General features: G+C 43.3%; 1 protein-coding gene across 11 annotated transcripts in view; it reads left to right on the plus strand.

The window, feature by feature from the left end:
• frmd4a (FERM domain containing 4A) overlaps nucleotides 1-5,688 on the plus strand; it is a 143,902-nt gene extending 138,214 nt beyond the window's left edge. For 8 of the 11 annotated variants that reach the window (XM_052060231.1, XM_052060232.1, XM_052060230.1 and 5 more), the window contains exon 23: nucleotides 1,509-5,688. In XM_052060231.1, the coding sequence (XP_051916191.1) occupies nucleotides 1,509-1,611 (103 nt within the window). In that variant the 3' untranslated portion in view covers nucleotides 1,612-5,688. Of the gene's footprint in view, nucleotides 1-48; nucleotides 159-229; nucleotides 302-1,508 lie in introns of those variants that run through there. The other 3 variants (XM_052060233.1, XM_052060225.1, XM_052060226.1) reach the window with 2 other exon arrangements.
• Nucleotides 5,689-16,149: the final 10,461 nt, after the last annotated feature.

The following is a 16,149-nucleotide window of genomic DNA, read 5'->3' on the forward strand; positions in this document are numbered from 1 at the left end:
TCATCCTGACTCTCTGCTGTTTGGCTTCACCGTTTGTCCACTTTGCAGCCTAACTTTCCTCCTTAACGAGACTCTCTCTATTCTACACTAACACACCGTCCCCTGTGTGTGTGTGTGTGTGTGTGTGTGTGTGTGTGTGTGTGTGTGTGTGTGTGAGTGTGTGTGGGTTTGTGTGCGTGTGTGTGTGTGTCTGTGTGTCTGTCTGTATGTGTGCTGTCTCCTGCTTTAGAGGCACAGCAGATAGCTCTCCCACTGAGGACGTCTGTCAGTCTCCTCTTCGTCCTGGCTCTGGTGTCTAGAGGTACTGTCCCTAGTCCTGGAGAGACCTCCACCATGAGCTATGCATTCTTTGTGGTGGTGGCCGTAGCACTGCTCTCTTTTGGCTTCAACCTATTCTTCTAACACTAATTTCTGCTCGTAAATCTTCTTGACACTTTATTGTGGCTCACTAACAAAGATGTGTAACTGTAAAGGAATCCATAGACCTTTTTCACCTCATGTCCTTCCAGGTGCCGTAACTTCCTGTTTATATGTAGGGCCCTGGTATTAGCAGTGTATATTTGCTCAAAAAAGCCTTTAAAAGTTTTATGTGAGGTTTTGTGCCCGGTAGCCATGCCAGCCCCATTTGCCAGAAATCTCCTGGCACACTACTTTTAGATATTATTTCTTAAAGTTCCGTAGGGCAAATGGGGCTACTGTGGCCATGGAGAATATGTAAGCCCATGCGGGGTGTGTCCACCATGTCCAACCCTTACAGAATGCATATGGTGCCGGGCCCGTTTTACAAGCTGGGCTGCACAGGGCTGGAACGCAACAAAACGGGTCCTATGCACGTTACACACAAGTATGCCTTGAGAAGCGTGACAAAGAGGCACAAGACGCATACCAAATGCACAATGTGACGAAACCTGAACCGTGAGCATAACTGCTTGATTTTAATTTGTTACTAACTTACAATATCAAGTAGCTCTGCAGCAATTATTTTAAATTCATCTGTCAGGTTTTTTTTTCAATTCATCAATAAGTGTTGATCATCGATTTCCAAAGTAAAATCAGTACGCAAATGTCTTATTTTGATTCCACCCAAGCAGTCAGTCTTTGATGCAGGAGTACATTGGAGAATCTTTCCTGTTGACTTGCCCACCATGTTCTGCCACAAGCATCGTCAAGGTCAAAAGTAGATTCCTCATCGTCACCGTGGCTCTCGTGGCAATTTAAAAATCCGACCCAACATCCACAACAATTGCAGCGTGTCACATTTGCCCGTCACATCCCGCTGTCACATGCATCGCTTTTTATCCGTGCTGGGCGAGATCGTAGTTTCAACATTTGTCTTGAATTTGCAGACAGCAAGTGTCACAAAAATAGCCGAAGAAAACGCCAAGTTCACGCTGACTTGGCTGAACTGAAGCCTTGGGGTGTACACATAGCAACAGTAGGGTTGGATTTTGGATGGAGGCGGTGCACGTTTTCTTGTTTTTCTGATCTCCGTTTCCTCCTTTTGGCAGGTCCTTCAGCGACAGCTGCTTCCTGGGCAGCACCTCCTGTTCCGAACTGGCGGATGTGCAGTGGTACAGACGGGACAAGGCCAAACCTGGAACCCTGGTCTGAGACTTTCCCGGACCCCTCCCCCAGGCCCCTTGCTCTGCATCACCACTCAAAACAGCCATACATGGCACTCCTTCCAATCCCCCTCTACCCTCGGGACGCAAGCTACAGGGCCGAGTGGATGTCACAAAGAAAGAGAGAGCGAGAGAGCACTGTCTTGTGTGTTTCAAAGTCCCCCCGAAGAGGATTCCTGCTGGTTTTGAGCCACCAGTCCTAAAAACCCGTATCAGTGTGTATGTTTCCGGATTCCCATTCAGCTTTTATTTTCCCTTGCATATTTATTATCAAACATAGAGAAGACAAATTTCCTCAAGAAGAAAAAAACAAAACAAAACAAAACTATGTTGCAAAGATTTATGACAAGAAAACCTTCACCCAGATTTTAGCCTACAGGCTGGATGGACTGATAGGTCGCAGCTACAGCAATAACAAAGATTGTTGGATTTGTTCTTGCAAGAGAGACCGCCAACTGTGTCGTTTGCCGAGGATTTGCAAATTTGGGGCTTTTGACGTCCGTTCGGCGCTCTTTGGAGCGGCCTCACTCTCATCATTTCCTGTCCGTCACTTCCTAATTAGTGTTGCAAAATTGCGGGATTTTTTTTCTCATTTTCCATGGGAATTAACAGAAGTAAAACACAAAGTTACAAGATTCAAGATAAATTGTATTTAGCATAATTATGACCAAAATAACCAAACTTGATTTTTATTTTTTTTTTATTTGATCTATTGTGCTACAGTCCAAATTTTGGAGTCACAAATGAAAGTTGGCCTCTCAAGTCAAATAAAAAAATAAAAGTGGAGCAATACAGGACTGTAAACTGTAATATTTTAGCATGTGGGCAAGAAGAGCCACCTACTGTATTTTCCATGGCATTCCTCTTGCAGCAAAACAAAAATGGTTAGATTAAAGCGTTTTATGCTACTTTCGATTCAAGTTGCCAATTGGAATTTAATTCCCCTGGAAATTGACCACCAACATTGCACCCCATTCGAACCTCATCACTCAGTTGCAATCCCCGCCTGGATACTCTACTGGATACAGATTGGGATTGCTTTGTAGAGCAAGGCAGCGCTTGCTGTTTCTCACATAACAAAAGTATTGGGACACTCGGTCATTATAAACACAGGAAGTAGTACAGTAGGTGTAGTCATCATTGATGCTCCACAACGATTGCTTGAAAACAGCTTGATTCGTCTGATATGACGACTTTTTTTTTCCTGACTCATTAATATTAATACTTCTTACTCTAAAATGAAGGCTGATTTCTTGGAAAAATAGAATTTAATCATCGTGAGATTATAACCATCTCTTGAAATGTAACTCTAATATTGTATTAGTTGTCTTTGTTTTTCTGTTTAAAAAAAAGTACATCTCATAAGATTTACCTTAAAAAAAATATGTTTTTAATTCAACTTAAGGGTGTTTTTTTCCATTAAAAAAAGGCAACACTTAATTTTATGAGATTAATACTTATTTTCTGAAAAAAAGTGCAATGTCATAATTTTTCTTTTGAAGATATACAGTATAACTAATGTGGAAATATTGAGAAAAGTTGATTTCACGTAAAATTAATATATTTTTTTTCTTGGACAAAAATGCACATTCAAATCTCAATTTTATGAATTTTTGTTTAAAAAATTCATTTTAAAATGTCTTAAAATTTTTTATGAATTTTTCATAAAAAGATACAATTTGATTCTCATAAAGTTTAAAAAAATGTTTTTTTTAATTGAAATTTTATTAGAATATAACAGTATTCATATTTTTTCCTTGGGGAAAATTTGAATTTAAGTTTATAAAATATTCTCATAAGATGAACATTTTATTTTTTTGGTTGGGGGTTTAAACAAAAATGTTGCAATATTTTACTCCTGCCAACCCCCCCCCCCCACCCCACCCCTTTTGCGGCAATCCAGTGGGAAACGACTGCAAGATCATCAGCGTTAACTACTGCTAACTGACTTACTACTTCGTTGTACACTAAGAATGCCTCTAAACCTATCAGAGGTGTGTCCCAACACTTGTGTCCAGGGCCTGTACGCGCACACACACCCACGCACACACACACATAGTAGAGGTCAAAACACGTGTATTTAAGAGTGCTACAGTTTTTAATTTTTTGGCAACATTAAAGTGGTCGCTGGAGGCCTTGAAAAAAGGCAGCCAGGCAGATTTGCTCAAAGCACAATGTCACATCGACTCCCAGACATGTCAACAGGAAAGCTATTAAGCAGGGTACACACTCGGGCAATCTTTAAAAGTTCTTAACCTATTTTTACAATGTGAGAGAGAGCGAGCGCACACGGCGTGCACAAAAATCATCCTTTTACTGTGTGTGTGGTGTGCATCAAATAACCAACACAGGATGAGACACATGTAACCATATTTGTTGCAGTACTGTGGCTGACCTGTGAGAGGCAGCGTGAAAATCCAAAGAATAACAAGCAAGCATCGCTCGTAACTTCAGCTGTCCCATTTCACGTCAAAATTGCAGAATACTTAATGGTTTGCGATTGTAATTATTGTACACGTTTAACATTTAAGATTTTACAAGCTGACTGAGGGAGGAAAATCACTCTGTCCACACCACGTAAGATAATCACTCAGGATATTATTTTGGAGATATCCTTTGCCGACTTTAATACGAAGCCGGTTGTGGGCACAAATTGAATGCAATTATCGCTATGTGTATATCCTGCGTTACACACATCACACCACAGGTCACTCGGTCAATTTAACCGTCATCTAAATATTGCTCTTGCTTTTGCTGGCTTTGATTGCAAAGGAAAAAAAAAAAACTAAAAACTGGTCAAATTGTTGGTATGTGTGTACCCTGCTTAAAACACCTCACACCACGGGATAATCAGACAGGATAATCATTGTGAGACATCTGATCATCGAACCTTACTGACTTTGATTAGAAGGGAGGAAAAATGCTCAATTTGGCACGATTGTCGATTTGAGCATCATCCTTTACACAGTCTACACCACAGGATTATCGGTCAGGATAATCATTTTTATCAGACATTTGATAATCAGGCGTTTGCTGAATTTGATCAGAAAGGAGGAAAAATACGCACATTTGTTCTTGTTGTTGGTATCCGTTACCTGTTTTTACACATATGACACCACAGGATAATTGTTTGGAGACATCTGATAATTCGGCCTTGACTGACTTTGAATGGAGGGTAAATGCTCAAATTTGGTCAGATTATCATAAAGTGTAAATGAAGGATTTAAATGCAACAGGACAGGGTTAGAAAAGCACAGTTTGCAGCACCGCCAGCATCGTGTTACATTTTTTGCACAACAACAGACCGACCATATCCGATTTTGTCGTGTCAAGTTTCGATCGGTGCTCATTTTCCTCACTTTCAGACCCATCGCAACATCTACGTGCTACCATTAGGTTCCCAAATTCCAAATATGTGAAAGCATCCTAGTCTCACATCATCCCTCGTGCATGCCATTGAAGACGAAAGCCCCCCAACCCAAGCAATCTACATCCACCCCCAAGATACGGTGGCCCTGAATGACCTTTGTTCAAATGTCGAAAGCCCAGTGTCATTCAGTGCAGCCTCCTCCCTCTAACCCTGTGTTAATCCAAGCCAAGAGAATTTCAACTCACTTAAAGAGGCTTGACATTGTTTTATTTGGATTTTGAATACTGACTCTTTTCAACAATGTTCCCCTCACCGTTGTTGTTTTTTTTTTTCTTGTCTATCCCGGTGCTACACTAGTTAACATGATACCATTGCCCCATAGAGTCAGTCCATCCAATCCCAGTTGATTTTAACACACAGCATACAAATAGAGCATGTAACTGTTAACATGAATACATTTAATGTGCTGTAGGAAAACAAGTGTGGAATATGATTATACTGGGGGGGGGGGGCACAGGGGCGGACAATAATAATGATGATAACTGAATTCCACAGTTAATTTATTCTTTTCTAATAAAAATTTGTATAGTAACTTTTTTCAAAAAGTGTGTCATTGGAAAATGCGGTGAGGAATTTTTTTCAGAAACGCTGTCTTTGGTTCCGGAGATGAACACAAATAAATTATTGATGAATGTTTGCAAGGCTCCACTTTGATGTTTTTTTTAATTTCATTTTTTAAATTCATTTGACATGGTTTAAGATGCCTCTATTGTTGAGGCGGCCAATCTGAGTTGTGGCCGTAAGGTGGTTGGTGCCTGTCGTGGCGGCAACCCCCGTACTCGCTGGTGGACACCAGCAGTAAGGGATGCCGTCAAGCTGAAGAAGGAGTCCTATCGAGCCTTTATGGCCTGTGGGACCCCAGAGGCAGCTGACGGGTATCGATTGGCCAAGCGGGCCGCGGCTTCGGTGGTCGCCGAGGCAAAAACCCGAGCGTGGGAAGAGTTCAGTGAGGCCATGGAAGCCGACTTCCGGACGGCTTCGAGGAAATTCTGGTCCACCATCCGACGTCTCAGGAGGGGGAAGCAGTGCACCACTAATACTGTGTACAGTGGGGATGGGGCGCTGCTGACTTCGACTTCAACCGGTGGGCAGAGTACTTCGAAGACCTCCTCAACTCCACCAACACGCCTTCCTTGGAGGAAGCAGAGCCTTGGGACCCTGAGGTGGGCTCTCCTATCTCTGTGGTTGAAGTCACTGATGTGGTTAAAAAGCTCCTCGGTGGCAAGGCCCCAGGGGTGGATGAGATCCGCCCGGAGTTCCTCAAGGCTCTGTATGTGTTGGGGCTGTCCTGGTTGACACGCCTCTGCAACATCGCGTGGACAAGAGGGAGAGTGCCTCTGGATTGGCAGACCGGGGTGGTAGTCCCTCTTTTTAAAAAGGGGGACCGGAGGGTGTGTTCCAACTACAGAGGGATCACACTCCTCAGCCTCCCTGGTAAGGTCTATTCAGGGGTGCTGGAGAGGAGGGTCCGTCAGGAAGTCGAGCCTCAGATTGAGGAGGAGCAGTGTGGTTTCCGTCCCGGCCGTGGAACAGTGGACCAGCTCTACACCCTTAGCAGGGTCCTTGAGGGTATGTGGGAATTCGCCCAACCAGTCTACATGTGTTTTGTGGACTTGGAGAAGGCGTTTGACTGTGTCCCTCGGGGAGTTCTGTAGGGGGTGCTTCGTGGGTATGGAGTACCGAACCCCCTGATACGGGCTGTTCGGTCACTATACCACCGATGTCAGAGTTTAGTTCGCATTGCCGGCAGTAAGTCGGAATCGTTTCCAGTGGAGGTAGGACTCCGCCAAGGCTGCCCTTTGTCACCGATTCTGTTCATAACCTTTATGGACAGAATTTCTAGGCGCAGCCGAAGCGTTGAGGGGGTCCGTTTTGGGGGCCTCAGTATTGCATCCCTGCTTTTTGCAGATGATGTGGTGCTGTTGGCTCCTTCAAACGGGGCTCTCCAACTCTCACTGGAGCGTTTCGCAGCCGAGTGTGAAGCGGTTGGGATGAAAATCAGCACCTCAAAATCTGAAACCATGGTCCTCAGTCGGAAAAGGGTGGAGTGCCCCCTCCGGGTCGGGGAGGAGATCTTACCCCAAGTGGAGGAGTTCAAGTATCTTGGGGTCTTGTTCACGAGTGGGGGTAGGAGGGAGCGGGAGATCGACAGGCGGATCGGTGCAGCGTCTGCTGTGATGCCGACGTTGTATCGGTCTGTCGTGGTGAAGAAGGAGCTGAGCCAAAAGGCGAAGCTCTCAATTTACCGGTCGATCTACGTCCCAACCCTCACCTATGGTCACGAGCTATGGGTCGTGACCGAAAGAACGAGATCCCGGATACAAGCGGCTGAAATGAGTTTTCTCCGCAGGGTGTCCGGGCTCTCCCTTAGAGATAAGGTGAGAAGCTCAGTCATCCGGGAGGGGCTCAGAGTCGAGCCGCTTCTCCTCCACATCGAGAGGAGCCAGATGAGGTGGCTTGGGCATCTGATTCGGATGCCTCCTGAGCGCCTCCCCGGTGAGGTGTTCCGGTCATGTCCCACCGGGAGGAGACCCCGGGGAAGACCCAGGACACGCTGGAGAGACTATGTCACCCAGCTTGCCTGGGAACGACTCGGGATCCCCCGGGGAGAGCTGGAAGAAGTAGCTAGGGAGAAGGAAGTCTGGGCTTCCCTGCTAAAGCTGTTGCCCCCGCGACCCGGCCCCGGATAAGCGGTGGATGATGGATGGATGGATGGATGGTTTAAGATGTGAATTCAGCTTTTTTTTTTGTAACCATGCTCATATCTAAAATCGTTTCTTGTTAAAATGAATGTAACCACTATTAATCCATTTTGGCCACAACAAACTGTTTTGTAATGTGTTTTTAAATGCGCCAAAAAGCATTAAATGTTATTTTTTGCAAAAACGGAGAGCAATAACATAATGAAACGGAATGTAGCAATGTAGCAAACAAGAAAGCAATTTGTCCGTCATGACTGATTGCCATATAAATTGTGACCAAATCCAGACGAAAGGTAAGACATAACAGAGTTAAAGGGGTATTCATAATGCAGTGGTACCTCTACTTATGAACGTCTCTTCATACGAAATTTTGAAGTTATGAAACGCCACAACAGGAAAATATTGCCTCTAGTTAAGACATTACCTCCAGAACCAATTAATTTTGTCCATAGACATACGACTGTCCAAAAAAAGTGGTTACATTTCTTTTTAACCCATGGGGTCAAATTTGGCCCATACAAATTCTGCTACTCAAATGCTACCCTTAAATCCCAAAGGGTCAAATTTGGCCCTAATCGTAAATTAGCATTAAAGCATTGAATTTAAAAAAAAAATATATATATTGGTGTTCAGTGAACATATAGCAGTCATTTAATGTATAATTCATCATTTTCCAAATAAGAAGAGTTCTTGGATTCTCCAGGGTTAAATATACAGGGTGTTCCAAAAGTCTTGGGCACATTTTGACATTGAATATCTTGGAAACTAATAAGGATATAAAAACACATCTTGTAAATTCAAAATCTTGTAATCTCAATTTTTACATGGATCGTTCAAAGATATTCAATGTGAGCACCATTGGTCACACGACACGTCAAATTCTTGCCAAACACATCCCAGCATTGCATTGTCAATGGTTGCAACAGCTTCTGTTCTTCGTACCTTCATCTTAATGGGTCTGAAAAGAAATTTAAAAAATCAATAGCCTTACGAAAAACTTAATGTAATTAGCTTTAAAATGACACGACTTTTATCTTACTACCATTCATTGTCAAGGAGATATGGGGACTTCAAATGTGCCCAAGACTTTTGGAATACTCTGTATTACGGATACAATCTTTCCAAAACAAATAGCAATTAAAGGTAAAAATGAATAGTTTCCACATCTGGATGTTGACACGCATTGAGCTTTTTACTAATCTGTTGCAGTGACATCATCTCTTGGTCATTTCACGTATTACAGCCAGATGGACACAGACAATTTTCAATCAATCGATCCATTTTCAGTATCATGAGAAGAGAAGTTTATCATGAACATTTATTTGGAAAAACGGATCATGTGAATGGGGTGTATAGAACGACAGTGTTCACTTAGTAATTTGTCATTTTCAGAGGTTGAAAATCAAGTAGGAAGAGAACATCGAAGATGCCGGGAGGTCTGGAATGTGCCACACCCGATGGTGGGGTGGTGACTGTTATGTATTAAAAAACAAAGCACTGAATTCAGTTATTAAGTTAAATAAGTTATACCGGGGGGTGGGGGCATGAGTTGGTCTACTCGTCTTTCCATTTCAAGCCTAGTTTGTCCTCCCCAGTGTGAGCGTGGATGGTTGTTTGTCTCTGTGTGCCCTTCTATTGGCTGGCAACCGTTTCAAGGTGTCCACCGTCGACTGCCCGAAGACAGCTGGGATAGGCTCCCGCGACCCTTGTGAGGATAAGCGGATTGGAAAATGGATGGATGGATGGCATGGATGTGTGCCGCTCGTCACCAATGAACTTGCGCATTCCACTCGTAGCCCTTATGGGAAGCGTCTGTTATTAATGTACAAATGAACAAAATGAACAAAATGGTGACACCAAGACATCATATCCAACATCATTGGGTGTGAGATTATAACTTACGACTTCAGTCAGCAGTGCAGTGATCACGCAAAGGAGGATCAACGAGCGAGGAGCTTCAGCATACAACCAACAAGGCAGGCATGCAGAACAAAACGTACAGGAGCTCCCGAGAAACCTGATGATCCACCTTCCACAGCCACTTCCCCAGCGAGGGCAAGTAAGAAGAAGAAATGCCAGTTCTGCCCTCAAAAGAAGGAATGTAAAACACATACTGTGTGCTATAGGTGAAAGAAATATATCTGCAAAGGCTGTGCACTTGCATACTGCGCTACATGTGCTAATTAGTTGAATGGGTTATCTTATTTTTCATATTTTTGTCTTGTATTGTATTGTCCTAAATAGTTTACTGGAGGAAAACAAAGAAAGAAACTTTAGTCATTGGAATGAATACAAATGCATCCATAACTCAGTTTCGCACATTTTTTTTCCTTTTCTTAAGCTATAGAAATCCAAGTGAAGAAGGAGAACTATATCACACATAATGAGGTGAAGGACAAGTTGTTTCTTCAAGTAATATGAAATTTGGTGTTTAAAATTCAATTTAGCTGCTTATTTGGGGTGTTTAGTGAAGATGGGTCATTTTGACCCTGAGGACACAGGGTGTGTACAGGAAATGAGGACAACAGGAGGGTTAAATAATCAATTAGGGCTGTGCTATTGTAAAATATGGCTCGGCATGTGGGCAAGGAGAACCACAGTTGCCGAGGAACTTGCAGCTGTTTATTGAATGGGACAAAAACGCACGAATACAAAATGAGAACACTCGCAAGGAGCTGATGTAGGCCACAACTCACACCCATACACTCACATATAAACTAGCCGGCCAATGAGGCTCCAGCTACTGACACCACTTATTTGGCCACGTTTCTTAACGGCACACATCCAACATACTATTACGATAATATGTACGGTAATTACACTTTTTACAACCATATTAATACTTTTAATTCGTTTAGTTGAGATAAAATGGAAGAAAGTCGGTGTAATGTAGGAATTATACATTTGCCTTGAGTTTATTGGGCTTCCTCTGGACTTCCACTGCCACACATCCAGCGGCCATGAACTGTAATAACAGCAGCTAACACGAGTTTGTCCACGAGTGTCAAAATGTTGTCACGATGTGACGCTGACTCACGAGGAGCCTGGACCACACCGGTGCCGTCATGGCGACGGAGCAGTCGTAGCTCACACATGCATGGCACACGGCGACCAGCATGCAGAGCCGCCACTCAAGAACTGCACCACCTGAGTGCAAACACAACATTAATTATCGTCTTGTACAGCAAAGGTCCAGACGGCTCCGTTGGGAATCTGGTATGAGGCCGTAAAAGAGACTGAACAAAAAGTGACTTTTGGAAATGAGATGCATCTGCCTGAGCCTCTGTAAAAAGTCGTAAAAAGCTTTGCCTTAAGAATGGCCCACTATCTTAATCTAATGTAATGGAAAAAAACAAAAAACAAACATTGACATGCTAACGATTAGCACTGCTGGTCAAGGTTTTAGAACACTTTGAGAAATTGATATTTGAAAACAATACTCAGTCATACAGTATATTCTTTATCCTATAAGAAAAAGTAACTTAGAGTAGTATGATATGAGCAAGTCCTATTTTCTTTGTTTCCCTCTATATGACTGTTATACTTGGCAAAGGTGGCACACTTGGAGGCGCGGCACAATTAATTGAATTGTAACTTTAAATCACGATACACAAACTGTTTAATTTTTTTGACATTCCATTTCATTATGTTACACCACCTATGTATGTAAATGTTACCTTATTCAAAACATGAACACAAACATTTGAATTCACTTCAATGGGGAAAGATGATTTGTGAGTATTTTGAGTTGACAGCCTGTGAACGTTCTCAAACTTGTACCTTGACGTCACCAACGTATTTTTTTTTTAATTTGTTTGCGTGTCAGCCGGTCAGTATATTGCTTGACGTGAAACCACGTAATACAGTTTGGGGACCGCTTTTGCATGTTAAATCACAAGTGGCTCACCCCGCTGACCAGCAGTCTGGTGTTGACCACTGAAGAGGACCAGCGATGAATCCTGGCATGGTGCAAGTCCTGCTGCTCGACAGGCCTCATCTTTGGGCGCTCTTTGAAGTACACTTGGTACAGACCCTCCTGGAACATGTTCTCACTCATCTGTTAAGCAGATTAAAAATATGGAAACGATGTGTGCACTGTACCAATCTTTTCAACAAGACTTGACTTCCAAGTGGCAAAACTTCAAGCATCCAAATGTGTATGTCATCATTTTCAGTTCGGGTCTGTGATAGTCACTTGCATTCTGCCACTTTATATAGATTTTCATGCAGGTGAATACATACCTTCAATGATGAGTGCGAAGAGTCTCCTGCTTCCTTTGTGCTCATTCATAACATACGTCTTTAAATTCAAGACTGTGAAGAAGATCTGAGTTCAAAGTTCACTTTTCAGCCGGTTGATAGGAAGTAAAGTTGAAGTCCACCAAAGAGGAAATTATTCCACTGTTTACTTTCAAGTTATATTCTATTTCTTTTTAAAGACCAAACCTCAGTTGTCTAGACAATGTGCCTCAAAATTCTGATTAAATTTACCGTATTTTGCTACTTTTATTCCACAGTGGTTAGCTTTCTTATATGCTTATGTCACAGAAACAAAGCACCACCACTCTTCGGTTTATTTCATGAAACTTGAGCTCAGGCAATGTTTTTGCTTTTTGGATAGTTTGCCATTAGGTGGTGACATTGTCACTCTTCAAACATCTTCCCGTTTACTCTCCAATGCGTTTTTTTCAAAGGCAGGGAATTGTTGCTTTACGTTTTGGATTTTACAGTGGTTGGCTTCTCTTTATATTTCAGTGATTCCACTGTTTGTAGATTTAAAAAGATTAATATCGAAAGGAAACCATTGGTCACGTGTCTTTGCCTTGCTTGTGTTGCATGAAAATCTCAGTTCAGCTGCATCCTCTCCAAATTTGACCTTGGTCGACAGTTAAAACCAGCAGAGAATAGGGCAAGAGAAGGGACAAATAAGGGAATAAGAAGGGACTTCTCACAGTTGAACGATCCCACTCCCCCGGGATTTGTTTACATTTCCAAGCCCCGCGATTCTGGTCGCGGAGGAGGTCTCGCGATAGTATACCGCGAGAAGTCGAAAGTACTTTCGGTTTCTCTCCCGCCACTTTCCTCTTTTGAATGCCTTGCCTGTCAAATATCCGGACCCATCCCCACGATTATTGCCACAGTGTACCGCTCCCCCAAACCCCACCGCGACTTTTTAAATGAAGTGTCTACTGTCCTTACCCATCTCTCCTCTCTGTCACCAAATGTAATAATCCTGGGAGATTTTAATATACATATGGACAACACTGCTCTTCCTCTCACCATTGACTTCACCTCTTCAGTCTTGGTTTTGATCAATTTGTAGATTTTCCCACACACATCAAAGGTCACACCCTGGATCTGATCTGCTGCTCTGGTATTTCCCCCTCCAACTGTACTGCTGATGAACTTCCAATAACGGACCACTTCCTTATCTCATTCAACATTACACTCCAGCTCTCAACTGCCAAATCACCCCGGACCATTGTTTACCGTAATATTAAAGACATTAACATTGACTCTCTCACTGCATGGCTGACCACCTTGACTCCGGACATTGACTCCACTCCTGATTATTTGGTTTTCCAATATAACTCTGGTGTCACCAGCATCCTCAATACGCTCGCCCCTGTCAAGTCCCGCTCTGTCCTTTTTACTCGGTCTGCCCCTTGGTTCACCCCTCATTTACGTTCCTTGAAATCCCAAACCCGGCAGCTTGAGAGACTTTATAGGAAAACCGGCCTCACTGCTCACAAGGACATCTATGCAGCTCAACTATCCCTCTACAAGGATTCCATCTCTCAAGCAAAATCACATTACTACTCCGGACTCATCTGCTCCAATGCTGGAAATACTAAGACTCTCTTTTCCCTTTGGAACACAATCACTCAACCTCCTGCCTCCCTACTACCTCACTTTTACTCTTGTGACACCTGCAACGCACTTCTCTTTTTCAATGAAAAAATCAACAGAATCCACCAGCATCTGGGCTCCTCTGTACCTTTCCCCTCATCTGACCCTCTCACCCCTTGCAAACTGTTCTCTTCTTTTGAACTCCCCCATCTCTCATTAATTTCAGACCTCATCATTAAATCCAAGACTTCCTCCTGTCAGCTCGATCCCTCCCCACAGTTCTGGTCAAATCCTGCCTACCCTCTCTGCTTCCCTTCATCTCAGCCATTATCCATTCCTCTCTGTCGACTGGAATTGTTCCTGTGCTCTTCAAAACTGCAGCTGTCACCTCAATCCTGAAAAAACCTGGTTCAGATCCCAATGACTTCAATAACCTACGCCCCATTTCCCATCTTCCCTTCATCTTGAAAATTCTGGAGAAAACTGTCGCCTCTCAGCTCCACTCCCACCTCACCGACAATAGTCTTTATGAACAATTCCAGTCCGGCTTCCGTCCCCGTCACAGTACTGAAACAGCCCTCATAAAAATCACAAACGATCTTCTCATGGCAGCAGACTCTGGCCTTATCTCCATCTTCATCCTCCTTGACCTGAGTGCAGCCTTTGACACAATCTCTCACCCCATCCTCCTCAATAGACTCTCTACCATAGGCATCACCAACACCCCTCTACATTGGTTCCACTCATATCTCACTGGCCGCTCTCAGTTCATTCAACTTGATTCTTTTACTTCACAATCCCTCCCCGTTTCTTCTGGTGTTCCCCAGGGTTCTGTCCTCGGTCCGCTCCTCTTCATTGTCTACCTCCTTCCACTCGGAAACATTTTCCGCAAATTTGGCTTACACTTTCACTGCTTTGCGGATGACACCCAGCTCTATCTCTCCAGCAAACCCGACGCTTCTCTCCCACCCTCGTCCCTCTCTCACTGTCTCTCAGAAATCAAATCTTGGTTCACCCACAATTTCCTCAAGCTAAACAACAATAAAACTGAACTCCTACTCGTCGGTACCAAATACACTCTAAACGAAGCCGACAGTTTCTCCCTCACAATTGATAATGCCACTATATCTCCTTCCCCCCAGGTGAAGAGTCTGGGTGTCATCCTTGACAGTTCACTATCCTTTCACTCCCACGTCAATAACATTACCCGGTCCGCTCATTTCCACCTTCGCAATATAAACCGCCTCCGTCCCTCACTCACTCCGCACACCACCGCTATCCTTGTTCACAGTCTCGTCACTTCCCGTATTGACTACTGCAACTCACTCCTCTTCGGTGTCCATCAAAAATTCCTCCATAAACTTCAACTTGTTCAGAATTCAGCAGCCCGGATCATCACGAGAACCCCCTCCTTCCATCATATCACCCCCATCCTCCGACAGCTCCACTGGCTTCCTGTCAAACTTAGAATCAACTTCAAAATACTTCTCTATACATTCAAAGCCATCCATAACCTTGCGCCCCCCTATCTGTCAGATATTCTTCAAATCTCCATTCCCTCTCGCTCACTCAGGTCCTCATCCTCCCTCCACCTTTTTCTACCCTCTGCCCGTCTCAGTACAATGGGGTGCAGAGCCTTCAGTCGCTCTGCCCCCAAACTCTGGAACTCACTTCCTCCCAACATTCGTAATATTGACTCTCTTTCCTTATTCAAAACCCAGCTCAAAACCCACCTATTCAGACTTGCCTACCTGCCTTAAATCTTTCTTTCTTTATTTATTATTTTATCTGTGTTTTACTATTGGTCTTGGCTGTACAGTGTCCTTGAGTGTTGTGAAAGGCGCTTACAAATGTGATGTATTATTATTATTATTATTATTATACAGTGACGTTACACATATATTGTGTTTTACAATATTCGGTGACCATACTTATAATTTCAAAATTACCAGTGGGTGAAATGGCGGAGCTAGTTGAACAAAAGTGAAGTAGCAGCCAAAGGACCGACAAGGCCGGGCTGTGCTCTAAAATTTGTCGAAACCCGTGTCTTTGTTGACTTGCAGATTAATAAAAAGTCTTTCAAATATTCTATTTGCTCTGGAGGGAGCCTATAAGACTCTCCAGAAATAACTAAGAGTGAGTGGCTTTTTTTTTTTTTTTTGCCTGCCCCCTTTTTTCCATTTGAAAATAAGTCACCTGAGGGGTCACAAGTGACAAAATATATTCGCCACAGACTCTTGTCATCATGGTTACCAACGCCGTACCTACCATTAACAGGAGACAAGACTCCTCCCCCAAAATGGTACGATTTGAACCGGAGCGTGTGCTGTAATTCTTTAGTGTTTATACGTTTTACTTCAGACCTCAGGGAGCCTGTTTAAAAGGCAGAAAACAAATGTTTTTTCTACTTTTCATACACAGTAAGCTGAGCTCAGTTAAATGAGCTTCACCACATTGACAAAACCCAACACAAGCACACTGACTCAGCAACACGTTTACTCGATGCAAAGAAATTGTCATCAAACAAGCACACAACCCATCTCTG

Source organism: Hippocampus zosterae, chromosome 3, assembly GCF_025434085.1.
Source record: "Hippocampus zosterae strain Florida chromosome 3, ASM2543408v3, whole genome shotgun sequence".
Classification (NCBI taxonomy): domain Eukaryota; kingdom Metazoa; phylum Chordata; class Actinopteri; order Syngnathiformes; family Syngnathidae; genus Hippocampus; species Hippocampus zosterae.